Consider the following 12,917-nt stretch of genomic DNA (forward strand, 5'->3'; position numbering starts at 1 on the left):
TCATGAAAAAGAAAATGTTCCAGAGATCAGTGTCCTCAAGTCTCCCTTTATGGCTCTGTTCCTCAGGCTGTAGATGGAGGGGTTCACCATAGGGGTGACCACAGTGTTCATCACTGAGGCCACTGCCCTCCTCCTGGGGGAGAGAGTAGCTGCAGAACTAAGGTAAACTCCAAAACAGGTCCTATAGAATAAGAAAACGACAGACAGGTGAGACCCAAAGGTGGAAAAAGCTTTATACTTCCCACCAATTGATGGGATCCTCAGGATGGACAAGACAATGCGAGTGTAAGAGAAAATTATCCCTGAGAGGGGACCGACACCTAACAGGCTAGTCGCTAGATGCATCAGGATGTCATTGATAAGAGTATCAGAACAGGCGAGTCTGAGGATCTGAGCAAGTTCATAGAAGAAGTGGGGGATTTTCAAGTCTGTGCAGGACAGATGCAACACCATCAGACTGTGGAGCAAGGTGTTCATAATGCTAATGAACAAGGAGCAAAGAATCATCAGACCACAGAGACGGGGGTTCATGATGATTGCATAATACAGAGGGTGGCAGATGGCCACGTAGCGGTCATAAGCCATGATGGTCAGGAGCAAATTGTCCATACATATGAAAACCATGAAAAAATACACCTGAATGAGGCAGCCTGCATCGGTGATGACTTTGTTCCCTGTCTGGATGTTCACCAACATCTTGGGGACTATAGTGGAGGTGAAACAGATGTCAACAAAGGACAGGTGGGAGAGGAAGAAGTGCATGGGGGTGTGGAGGTGGGAGTCTGAGCTGATGGCCAGGATGATGAGCAGATTCCCCAGCACAGTGATCAGGTACATGGACAGGAAGAGCCCAAAGAGAAGGGGCTGCCGTTCTGGATCCTCTGAGAGGCCCAGGAGGAGGAATTCTGAGACACCAGTCTGGTTTTCTGATTCCATGTTGTTGATGAGTCTACTGGAAAATAGAGACATGAATTACCATGAAACAGACACACAGACGTCACTTGTTTGAGAGAAGTCATTTAAACAATTATTCCCTTCTGGCTGCTCTACTCATTTCTTCCTTCACCAAGTAATTTTTTAATGACTTCTAAGTACCATACATTTCGTTCTAATACTAAAAATTAAAACATTTTATTAAAAATTAAAATATTTTATTTTTTTAAGAACTATCATGCCTGCATGGCATTTTAAAATCTATGATTAGGGCTTCCCTGGTGGTGCAGTGGTTAAGAATCACCTGCCAACGCAGGGGACATGGGTTCAAGCCCTGGTCCGTGAAGATCCCACATGCCCCGGAGTGACTAAGCCTGTGTGCCACAACTACTGAGCCTGTGCTCTAGAGCCTGAGAGCCACAACTAATGGGCCTGCAAGCCACAACTACTGAAGCCCGTGCACCTAGAGCCTGTGTTCTGCAACAAGAGAAGCCACTGCAATGAGAAGCCTGTGCACTGCAAGAAAGAGTAGCCCCCGCTCACTGCAACTAGAGAAATCCCATGCACAGCAGTGAAGACCCAACACAGCCAAAAATAAATAAATAAAATAAATTTATTAAATAAATAAATAAAATCTGTGATTAAATTCTCATCGTTTCTTCACATAGGGTCAAACCTGGTTGGATGACTGCACTTTCTCAGAGAATTTTAACTCTGTAGTTAACTTTATACTGAGTCTGCTCAGAATGGCAAATCTCAGGTATTGCTGGAAATTATAAGCTCAAATTCTTTACTGTCTCAATGTGAGAAATAATATCATTAATCCATTCCTTTAAATATTCTACTTTTTACAAATTGGATCAAACCACTCTATTGGAACCTGTCTATATAGAAAGAATTGTTTTGCTGCAATCTGTCATTTGCCATCAGCCTACAGTGAGGGACATTTATAAGAAAATGTTAAATGATTCTACATCTTGTCTATTGTGGAAGTGTCATACCTGTAGGGGAAATTCCTCCTGTCTGGCCCTTAAAACAAGAATAGCTAATGCTTTTTCTGAAAAACTGATTTAGGGAGTTCCCTGGCAGTCCAGTAGTTAGGACTCGGAGCTTTCACTGCCGTGGCCCCAGGTTCAGTCCCTGGTCAGGGAACTGAGATCCTGCAAGTCTAGAAACTCAGAAAGAGTCATTTTATAGCATATTTCAACTAGTTGTTCCTTGGTAGCTACCTTTTTGGACATGTCTATATGGCAATGGCTTTGTAATTATCCCCTACCCTCCAAGTACTCTTTCTTTTAAAAATTTATTTATTTATTTTTGACTGCGTTGGGTCTTCGTTTCTGCTTGCAGGCTTTCTCTAGCTGCGGCGAGTGGCGGCTACTCTTCGTTGCGGGGCGCGAGCTTCTCATTGCAGTGACTTCTCATTGCGGAGCACGGGCTCTAGGCGCACGGGCTTCAGTAGTTGTGGCACGTGGGCTCAGTAGTTGTGGCTCGTGAGCTCTAGAGCTCAGTCTCAGTAGTTGTGGTGCATGGGCTTAGTTGCTCCGTGGCGTGTGGTAACTTTCTGGACCAGGGCTCGAACTCGTGTTACCTGCATTGGCAGGCGGATTCTTAACCACTGCGCCACCAGGGAAGCCCCTCCAAGTACTCTTGAATGCATTTAACCCTGTGCATTTTTGCAGAGCAATCTTCTTCCCAAGCGTGCCAGGGAAGGTCCAGCACATCCTTCTGGAACACTTCAATGGCATTCTACCCAATAAACCCCCAAGTCTTCACTTTGGCATTCAAGTTCTTCCAACATCTGGGCCCTGTAATAATTACACATGGGGCAAGGTACTCTCAGCAATGAATTTACCTTGTAAAACTGACACTCCATGTGGTTTCATTGAGAAAGCTTCAAGAGTGAATAATTCTAGGAGCTGGTGTGCAAATACCAGCAGGACACATAACTGATGAAGATGTGTCATTTCCTGCTCTAATCAGAAGCAAATTATTCATCTCAGAATACGAGCTTTGGAAGGACACATATTTGTAACAGAAGTGAAGGGAGGATGGAATGCATAGAGTCTTGAGAGAGCAAAGGAAACAAGTGAGCATTTTTAAGCTCTGCCTTCACACTGGCTGGCATGTGGGAGGGAACTCATGAACTAGCCAATGCTAACATCCAGACCCCTTGACAGGATCAGAACCCAGGCAATGGTTTATGAAGCAAAGGAGGAAGGTCAGGTGTCTAGTCACAAAGGAAAAGAAGTTGAACAAAGTTCAAAGGACATTTGTGTCCTTCAAATTAATAAGACATATGCATTAGATAGGAAACGTTCTGAGTACTAGGGACATAGGGAATACTCCAGAAATATTGGCTCTCATTGCCATTATTGTTTTTTATTAATAACAGAATAGTTATTGTTATATTAGTCTTTATGGAAGAGAAAATATTGAGCTTACTTAAGGATGCTCCTCTTCCGCTTAATTTTCTGATGCACAGACTGATCTGTTTAACTGTCACAATTCCAGAAACATGAATGAAATTTCAATATTTGGAAAGTTTAAAAAGGCAAGAAAGAGATTTTGTAATTTTTCTGTTTTTCTTTTTCGTTCTTTTTTTTTTTTAGCTTATAAACAATAGGAGTTTATTTCTCATAATTCTGGAGGCTGGAATGAAAGTCTGAGATCAGGGTGCCAGCATGTTGAGTGATGGAGAGAGGTTCGGCCTGGAGGCTAGAGACTTCTTACATCCTTACCTGGCAGAAGGGGTGAGGGATCTCTTTTATAAGACACTAATCCCATTCATGAGGGCTCTACCTTCATGACTTAAGCACCTCCCAAAGGCCCCACTTCATAATACCATCATATGTGGGGCTTAGGATTTCCGCACATATATTCTGGGGGTACACAAACTTTTAGACCATAACACATATATTGGCATAATCCTTTTCATATTTTTTCAGTGTATTTAGGTTTCCTTTCTGTTATTGATTATTTATGTTTTTTAATTTAATTTAATTTTTTATTGAAGTATAGTTGATTTACAATGTTGTGCCAATGTCTGCTGAACAGCAAAGTCACCGTTATATATAATATATATAATATATATGTTATATATTATATATATAATATATATATATACTCTTTTTCATATTCTTTTCCATTATGGTTTATCATAGGATATTGAATATAGTTCTCTGTGCTATACAGTAGGACCTTGTTGTTTTCTGTTTTTCTTAAAGAAAATGTTGAAGACCTTCTCAAAAAATTAAAAATAGAATTACCATATGATCCAGCAATTCCACTTCTGGGTCTGCATCCAAAAGATCTGATAGTAGGATCTCCAAGAGCTATTTATACACCCATGTTCTTAGCAGCATTATTTACAATAACTGAAAGGTGGAAGCAGCCCATGTCTCCAGTGACAGATGAATGAATAAGCAAAATGTGGAAAATACATACAGTGGAATATTAAATATTATTCAGCCTTAAAAAGGAAGGGCATTCTGACACATGCTACAACATGGATGAACCTTGAGGACATAATGCTAAGTGAAAAAAACCAGTCACAAAAAGAAAAATGCGGTAAGAGTCCACTTATATGAAGTACTTAGAGTAGTCAAATTCATACAGAGAGTAGAAGGCAGAAGGGTGGTTGCCAGGGGCTGGGGGGATGGCAGAATGGGGAGGGGTAGCGTTTCATGAGGACAGAGTTTCAGTTTTGCAACATGAAAACTGTTCTGGGGATGGATGGTGGTGATGGTTGCACAACAATGGGATTGAACTTAATGCTACTGAACTGCATACTTAAAATAGCTTAAAGGGTACATTTTATTTGATATATTTTGTCATGGTTAAAAAAATAAATGAATTAATAAAAAATCCTGAAGGAACTCTTTCTGGTTTGCTTTACTCATGCTCCGGCCCACTGTGCTGCGAGAAATCAGTTGCCCCTCATTTCTCGAACTTCATAGATGTTCTTAGGGAACAAAACCCCACCCTCGCTTCTGTTTTATGCTTCTCCCTCAGCCAGAGAATCCTGCAGATCAGGGAATACTTAACACCATTCATGGAGACTCAGATCTTACCTCCTCCTGTTCTTGGTAGGATCACATCCAAGTCCGGCTTAGAAGTAACTGGGTGAGTGCTGTCTCCTGGAAGAATCCACGGCAGGAGACAGACTTAGATCCTTACCAACTCTGTCCCCTCAGTCTACTTCAGGATCTTTGGACCTTTCCAAAGAGGCAAGAAAGGACTGACTAGGCGGTTCTCCAAGTGTCTACCAATTGTTCTTAGGAATGAGGGGGAAGGAGCCATCCATAATGAGTCCCCAGGGATCAGAAGCTAAAAGGATAATGAGAATTACAGAGCTTTCAACACCCAGCCTCCATGCTCCACCTACCAGGGGACAAAATAAGGACACTGATAAGTTGGTTATTCTCAAGGAAGATAGTACTTACGATGGCACTAGGGTTTTTAAACTTTAGTGTGCATCAGAATCACCCAAAGTGTTTGTTAAACAGATCTCTGGGTCCTACCCTAGAGTTTCTGATTGACTAGGTCTGGGGTGGAGTCCAAGAATTTGCATTTCTAACAAGTCCCCAGGTGATGTTGATGCTGATATTGCTGGTCAGGGGGTCACACTTCAAGAATTACTGCTGTAGAAATTCCTAAAGCGTGGTGTGGAATCAGCCACATCTGGATTCAAATTCTGTATAAAGCCAAGGAGGAAAATCCTTGAACATGTTTGAGCTTTTATTTCCCATCTGGATAATGGGAGTGAGAATGTAGGAGTACCCTACATTTCAGGAGTACATGTGAAAAGGAAAAAAATAAAGCCCACAGCAGAGTATGCATTTATTGGGGCTCAGACCAGGCCACCCCCAAATATGCCAAAGTGTCATAAGGATTATTTTGAATTAAAGTTACTTTAGGGACTTCCCTGGTGGTCCAGTGGTTAAGAGTCTACGCTCCCAATGCAGGGGGCCTGGGTTCAATCCCTGGTCAGGGAACTAAGATCCTGCAAGCCACACAGCTCAGCCAAAAGAAAAAAAAAACTTCACAAAAATGTCCAATGCAAGAGGGACACTTTGACCCTCCCCTCTGTCTCCTTGAAAGCAGAAAATAAATCTCCCCTGTGAAAAGGTATCCTCCCTGTACCAGGAGGATGGAAAAATCCTTATCACCAGAGATAGGGAGCCCAGGGCCAAGAAGGCTATATAAACAGATCTTGTTACTTCTTCATTAATTAGCCATCCAAGCCTATTTTTCTTTGTATGGTCAACTCCTCACAAATTTATTGTTCCTTTGTCTAAAAAGTATAAAAGCTGCCTGCCTTGGTCACTTCTTAGATCCTATTTCTATGAGACTTCTGTATGTATGACTTAATTTTTGTTTCTCCTTTTAATCTGTCTTGTGTCAATTTAATTATTAGATGGCCCAGAAGAACTCAAGAAGGAGGAGGGGATATTTCCCCTCCCCAACACGTTCATTATTCATATCCTTATTATTTTTAAATTTTATTGGAGTATAGTTGATTTACAATGTTGTTTTAGTTTCAGGTGTACAGCAAAATGATTCAATTATACATATACGTATATTCATTCTTTTTCAGATTCTTTATCCATATAGGTTATTACCTAATATTGAGTAGAGTTCCCTGTGCCATACAGTAGGTCCTTGTTGTTTACCTATTTTATATATAGTACTGTGTGTATGTTAATCTCAAGCTCCTAATTTATCCCTCCCCACCACGTTTCCCCTTTGGTAACCATAGGTTTGTTTTTGAAATCTGTGAGTCTGTTTCTGTTTTGTAAATAAATTTATTTATATCATTTTTTTAAAAAATAGATTCCACATATGAGTCATATCATATGGTATTTATCTTTCTCTGTCTGACTTACTTGACTTATTATGATAATCTCTAGGTCCATCCCTGTTGCTGCAATTATTCATATTATTTATATTACGATTACCAGGACTTGAGGAGATCGCGACCTGATTCCTCCCTTTGAGCGGCGTGTGTTGGAGGGTTTAGGGCGGAAAGGACAGGAATGTAAAGGAGGAAGAGGAAGAGGCAGAAGAGAGAGAACATCCAGGGACAACACTTATGAGTTGTGAAGAAGGAGGACCATCTTGAATATTCCATGAGGATCCTTAATCACAGCAAGGAGCAAGTTGTCTGGGGAGACTGACCCCCTTTCCTTGAATCTCAGTGTCTTCCTTAAAGGGTTGGATCCAAAACCAGCAGTGTGAGGATTCAACAGCACAGTTCTCCTCCTTCCCTTCCCGGGACATAAAGGGATGCATTGGAGCAGCCTGGAATTCTCAGAAAATTTTGAGAAGTATTGATTCCTTTGAGTAGTGAATTGGCCCATGCAATTTTAAGGTGAGAGAAAGGGGTCAGGAGAGCCACAGGCAATTGCAAATCTAGTGCTAGGGGACTTGGAAATAGGCCAGAAAAATCGGGAGGGCAGTTAGACAGTGATTCTCACTCTTGACCAGGTGTCAGAGTCACCTAAAGGGTTTCTTAAAACACAGGTTGCTGGGCACCACCCCAGAGTTTCAGCATGTCTAGATGAAGTCTGAGAAATTGCATTTCAGAGAACTCCCCAGGTAATGCTGATATGACTGGTAGAACCTGCTGCATAATTTTTTGGGTCCCAGTGCAAAATGAAAATGTGGGACCCCATGTTGAAACAATGTCAAGACAGTGATAGCAGAGCATTCAACCAAGAGTGGGGTCCTCTGTGGCTCTCCTGGTTGCACACCCATGAACCCAGCCCTGGCTGCTGGTCTAGGGACACATTGTGAGAACAATTGGTTTAGACTTCCTACTTAATTAACCTAGGACTACCTCCAAATAGGAAAAATAATGATAACAATAATCATGTTGCCCCCTTTCCTCTAGAACTTACAAGGATTTCTGTGTCTCCAGGATGGCCCCACAGGAGACCACAGGGGCTGAGTTTCTCCCCAGGATGTAGATGTTGAAGATAAACGGATGCTTGAGAATTTCAAGGAGACAGTCATGTGTGCAGTTTCTGGACAATACACATTCTCTAAGAAGCAACAAGGTAGCAAAGCTTTCTGGTTGGTTGGTGTGAGATTGTGTTGATAGGGGACACTCAGTATATTTACAGTTTTTCTCTGGCCCTAGGGGCCTTGTCTCCAAAGCTCCACATTAGCGAAAGTGTTCTATCTTCACTCCAATCCTGCAGCAGACGGAAGGAAACTACTGGCTTGCTAATCCCCTGAGCCGGGGTAAGCATGTGGCCTTTCCTCTCTCCTGCCTCTTGTACCAAAGCTCACAGTCTGGGATGATCAAGATGCCCAACAGGCTCAGCGGCCATCCGCGGCATGTGGGATCTTCCCGGACCGGGGCACGAACCCGTGTCCCCTGCATCGGCAGGCGGACTCTCAACCATGCGCCACCAGGGAAGCCCTGGCTCTTCTTTTCTTTTATTATTATTATTATTATTTTTGCGGTACGCGGGCCTCTCACCGCTGTGGCCTCTCCCGTTGCAGAGCACAGGCTCCGGACGCGCAGGCCCAGCGGCCCAGCCGCTCCGCGGCACGCGGGATCCTCCCGGACTGGGGCACGAACCCGTGTCCTGCATCGGCAGGCGGACTCTCAACCACTGCGCCACCAGGGAAGCCCCTGGCTCTTCTTTTAAACTCAGCAAAGTTTGTTTGTTTTTTGGTGCTGGTGATATTTTCTAATACATGTTAAAATACACAGTCTTTAAAATACTGTCTGCATCCCATTTTGGAAACACTAACGAGTGCATCTCTATAGCGTCTAGATTTTTTGCATCAGGAGCGCCTGCTCAGGTAGCCTCCTCTGACTCTCCCCCTCGGCCAGGGTTCTTAATTTGGGGCTCTAGTCATTGACGGTACTCACCTATGACTGTACTGAGATCCAAGACTCTGAAAATTATCTGATGAAAGGCCCTGTAAAATGCAGCTACAAGAGAACAGTTTTTGCTCACCATGGCTTAACACAGTGCCCGACCCAAATAGGAGCTGATAAAATATTACTATGCGAGCCAGGAAATCGTGGCAACCCATGAGTTAGGTGCCATTATTATACCCAGAATGGGAACCAACGATTAGAGGCAATGGTTTGCTGGGAAGTCAGGAAAAAGATCTGATTTGTAGCACTGGTCGATTTCTGAGGTGTAAATTCTCCCACCACAAATTCGAGCTCTCAGTCATTGAAGGCAGAGTTGGGAAGAGCTGTATGATCAGCTCTGCAGTGTGGACTTTCAGCGCACCACTGAGAGGGGTTCTCTATTCTTCAAACTCCCCAAGCTTTATTCATGCCTCAAGGCTTTTATATCAGCGTTTCTGGCATTTCTCTCCTTTGAAATGTCCTCTCCCAGATCTTCCTACAGTTGGCCTTTGTAATTCAGATTGTCAAATTAAAAAAAAAAAGAAAAATGCCACTTCGAATGTCAGTAAGGAATGACTTTATTAAGAGGGACTATTGCAGCAGGCAGAAACGCCTATTGTTAGCCAGAATCATTTCGGGGAGGGAATGTAGGAACAAAGCTTTAATATGCAAAGGCCAGTGGCTGGAGAGGGAAGGAGGGACTCATAAAAAACTGCTTTGTGGGCGGGGCTGGGATGATAGTGGGGGTGAAGGTGAGCGGGGGCTGGGGGTAAAGTGCAGGATGGTGGAGGAGTGGGGAAGTGTCTTTAAACTTAACAAAGTGTTCTAAATAATTGCAACAACAGGAAAAGAGGAGGCAGGAAATGTTTGTTGTCAGGCACGTGGAGGAGGGGTGGGGATCTGGGACTGACGCAGAGCTAAAAAGTTATAGGGCAGGAAGTTCTCACAAATAAACGGTCTCGCTCTCCTAAGTCAATCCAGCCTCGGTTATGTCAAGCAACGTTTTAATCAGCCTTGTCAAGGTCTCCGCTGGAACATCGGCTCCCCAACGAGTGCCTGTGTTCAACTACTACTAGTCATTCAGGTACCCCGTTACCATTTACTTTTCTTCTAGCATTTGCCATTTGCTTTTTCTTTTTTTCTTTCTTTTTTTTTTTTTTTTGGCGGTACGCGGGCCTCTCACTGCTGTGGCCTCTCCCGTTGCGGAGCACAAGCTCCGGACGCGCAGGCCCAGCGGCCATGGCTCACGGGCCCAGCCGCTCCGCGGCATGTGGGGTCTTCCCGGACCGGGGCATGAACCCGTGTCCCCTGCATCGGCAGGCGGACTCTCAACCACTGCGCCACCAGGGAAGCCCTCTTTTTTGTTTTTAATATTTATTTATTTGGCTGCGCCAGATCTTCGTTGCCACGTGCGGGATCTTCCTCGCGGCATGTGGGATCTAGTTTCCTGACCAGGGATGCAACCTGGGCTCCCTGCATTGGAAGCGCGGAGTCTTAGCCACTGGACCACCAGGGAAGTCCCGTCATTTGCTTTCTTCCTTATTTGATTTTTCTGTGTATATGTTGTGTTGTTTATTTTACATTCCTGGTATTTAGAATAGTGCATGGTATACAGTAAGTACTCAATAAACATCAATTCAATGAATGAATAATTACCTTGTAAAAATACGCAACGATTTAGACTTCCGTAGGCAGCGAACCACTCTATTGATACCACTGAATACAGTCGACCCTGGGGGTCGGTAGATCCGCGATTGGCTGAATCCGCAGACGCGGGACCCGCTGAATGGGAGGGCAGAATGTAATACTACATCACGTTACATAAGGGACTTGAACATCTTTGGCTTTTGGTATGCGTGGGGCGGTGGTCCTGGAACCAATCCTCTGCGGATACTGAGGGACGACTGAACTTGTATCTTTACTTGTACAATTAAAAGGAACTAGTGTAAACAGGGTGTGTATTCTTTGGTTTAACAATAATCCTATATAAATCAGTAACACTGAGCCTGTTACTGTTTGGGCTAGATGACTGTGTAAATCTAGTCAGGGAGAATAGGGTGTGTCTTTTAAGCCTTTAGTCCTTTCAGTTGTCATAGTTATCATAGATAAAAGTCAGTGACCTTGTGCATTTCTCCAGACAGAAAGCTTGCTGTAGCTGAGAAGTATGTGGACATCAGCCGGGTCCAAGTTCTTACCTCGCTGACTGTGGATTTCTGTGTCTTTCGGTGAGTAACGAATAAGAGCTTGTGGCAGGGGCTCCCCACTGCCCTTCACGTTGTAAGATAATTTTTACCCTGCAGAACATTTTCTCTTGACTGTGGGCATCCGGGTGCATTTGAGATTGAGGTATCTTGTGAAATGAAATTTTTCAGTTATTTATGTTGGGTAAGCGTCGACTGAAAAAAGTGCACAACGTGCGAGTTGTGAGTTAGGTTTTATTTGGGGTAAAATGAGGACTATAGCCTAGGAGACAGCCTCTCAGATAGCTCTGAGGAACTGGTCCCATAAAGGTAAGGGGGAGGTCAGTATACATGTGATTTGGGTGAAGGGGGACACGTGCAATGAAGCACACAGGTTGGCAGAGGGTTGCTACTAGTCATGAGGAACAGATGTCTCTGTCAATGATTTTAGTCCTTTTCTAGATATAAGAAGATGCAAGGAATTGGTCTCATAAAATCTTCTCCTGAAGAATATCTAACTGTCTGAAGACCTGTTCTGCCTGTTTTTCCCAGAGCACAGAGCGCTCATTCCCCAGCTCTGCCCCGAACTCCTTTCAGGGTGTATTGAAGGTCAGCCACTGCAGTGGCTAGTTACTTCATCCTTGTAGAGGCAGACTGCAGTTTTTCATCCACAAAGGCTTTGTTCACAGGGTGTCAGGATGGGCAATTTATTACCTTTTAATTATGAGTTCTACTATTAAGGTCAGCTTTGTTCTTTTCAAGCGAGCTCAGCTAACCTGACAACCCCCAACGCTTGAAAGTCAAGACATTCTTTAAAAAGTGATGCAAATTTCATTAAGGTACTACCTGAAATGAGAGTTCAATTGACTTTGTATGGAATGAGTTTTACCTCGTGCTGTGTTAATTAAATATTTGTTTTTCCCCAAACCATATAAAACATAAAAGCAAATTAGTCATCAACTTTTAAGTGCAAGCAATTTGGTTATAAAAGAGTATTCTCTTACAGAATTTGATGCTTCCTTAAATAGAATTCACATTATTTTAAAAACTCACTAACAAGCTTCTTGGTTTTTTTTTGTTTTTTTGCGGTACGCGGGCCTCTCACTGTTGTGGCCTCTTCTGTTGTGGAGCACAGTCTCCGGACGCGCAGGCTCAGTGGCCATGGCTCACGGGCCCAGCCGCTCCGCGGCATGTGGGATCTTCCCGGACCGGGGCACGAACCCGTGTCCCCTGCATCGGCAGGTGGACTCTCAACCACTGCGCCACCAGGGAAGCCCAAGCTTCTTGTTTTTATCATGTATTACATATATTTTAGTGATTATCATTTATTTTTAAAAATTTATTATTTATTTATTATTATTATTTTGGCTGCGTTGGGTCTTCGTGGCGGTGTGCAGGCTTCTCATCGTGGTGGCTTCTCTTTTTGCAGAGCCGGGCTTTAAGTGCACAGGCTTCAGTAGTTGTGGCTCATGGGCTCTCTAGAGCACAGGCTCAGTAGTTGTGGCGCACGGGCTTAGTTGCTCTGCCACACGTGGGATCTTCCTGGACCAGTGCTTGAACCTGTGTCCCCTGCATTGGCAGGCGGACTCTTAACCACTGCGCCACGAGGGAAATCCCCTATTCTTATCATTTAGTGAGTGCACACTGAAAAATTCCCCGGGTGAGTTTTTGTCTCCTGTCAGTGGTCCACAAATATTTATTACATGCCTACATCGAGCCTGTTCCTGTTTGCTCAGGCCCACGGGTACAATGGCAAACAAAATTTATAAGGGTTAGGTCCCCTGGAGTTTACAGTCCAACCATCAAGCCTACTTGTAAATGATAGCTGGTTTTGAGTTATTTTATTTTTTAAATTATTGTTTGGCCCTGCCCATGGCATGTGGGATCGTAGTTCCCTGACCAGGGGTGGAATCCATGCCCCCTGC

At 43.7% G+C, this 12,917-nt stretch overlaps 1 protein-coding gene across 1 annotated transcript; it reads right to left on the bottom strand.

Moving 5' to 3' along the window:
• On the bottom strand, positions 1-939 carry LOC137220920 (olfactory receptor 7A10-like). The gene has a single exon (XM_067730178.1). It carries the CDS (start codon positions 934-936, stop codon positions 1-3), a length of 936 nt encoding a protein of 311 aa, XP_067586279.1. The 5' UTR covers positions 937-939.
• Positions 940-12,917: the final 11,978 nt, after the last annotated feature.

The sequence above is a fragment of the Pseudorca crassidens genome, chromosome 3, assembly GCF_039906515.1.
Source record: "Pseudorca crassidens isolate mPseCra1 chromosome 3, mPseCra1.hap1, whole genome shotgun sequence".
NCBI lineage: Eukaryota > Metazoa > Chordata > Mammalia > Artiodactyla > Delphinidae > Pseudorca > Pseudorca crassidens.

Excerpts from the sequence above, each read along its gene's own strand:
- LOC137220920 (XM_067730178.1), bottom strand. The coding sequence starts at position 936 with ATGGAATCAGAAAACCAGACTGGTGTCTCAGAATTCCTCCTCCTGGGC.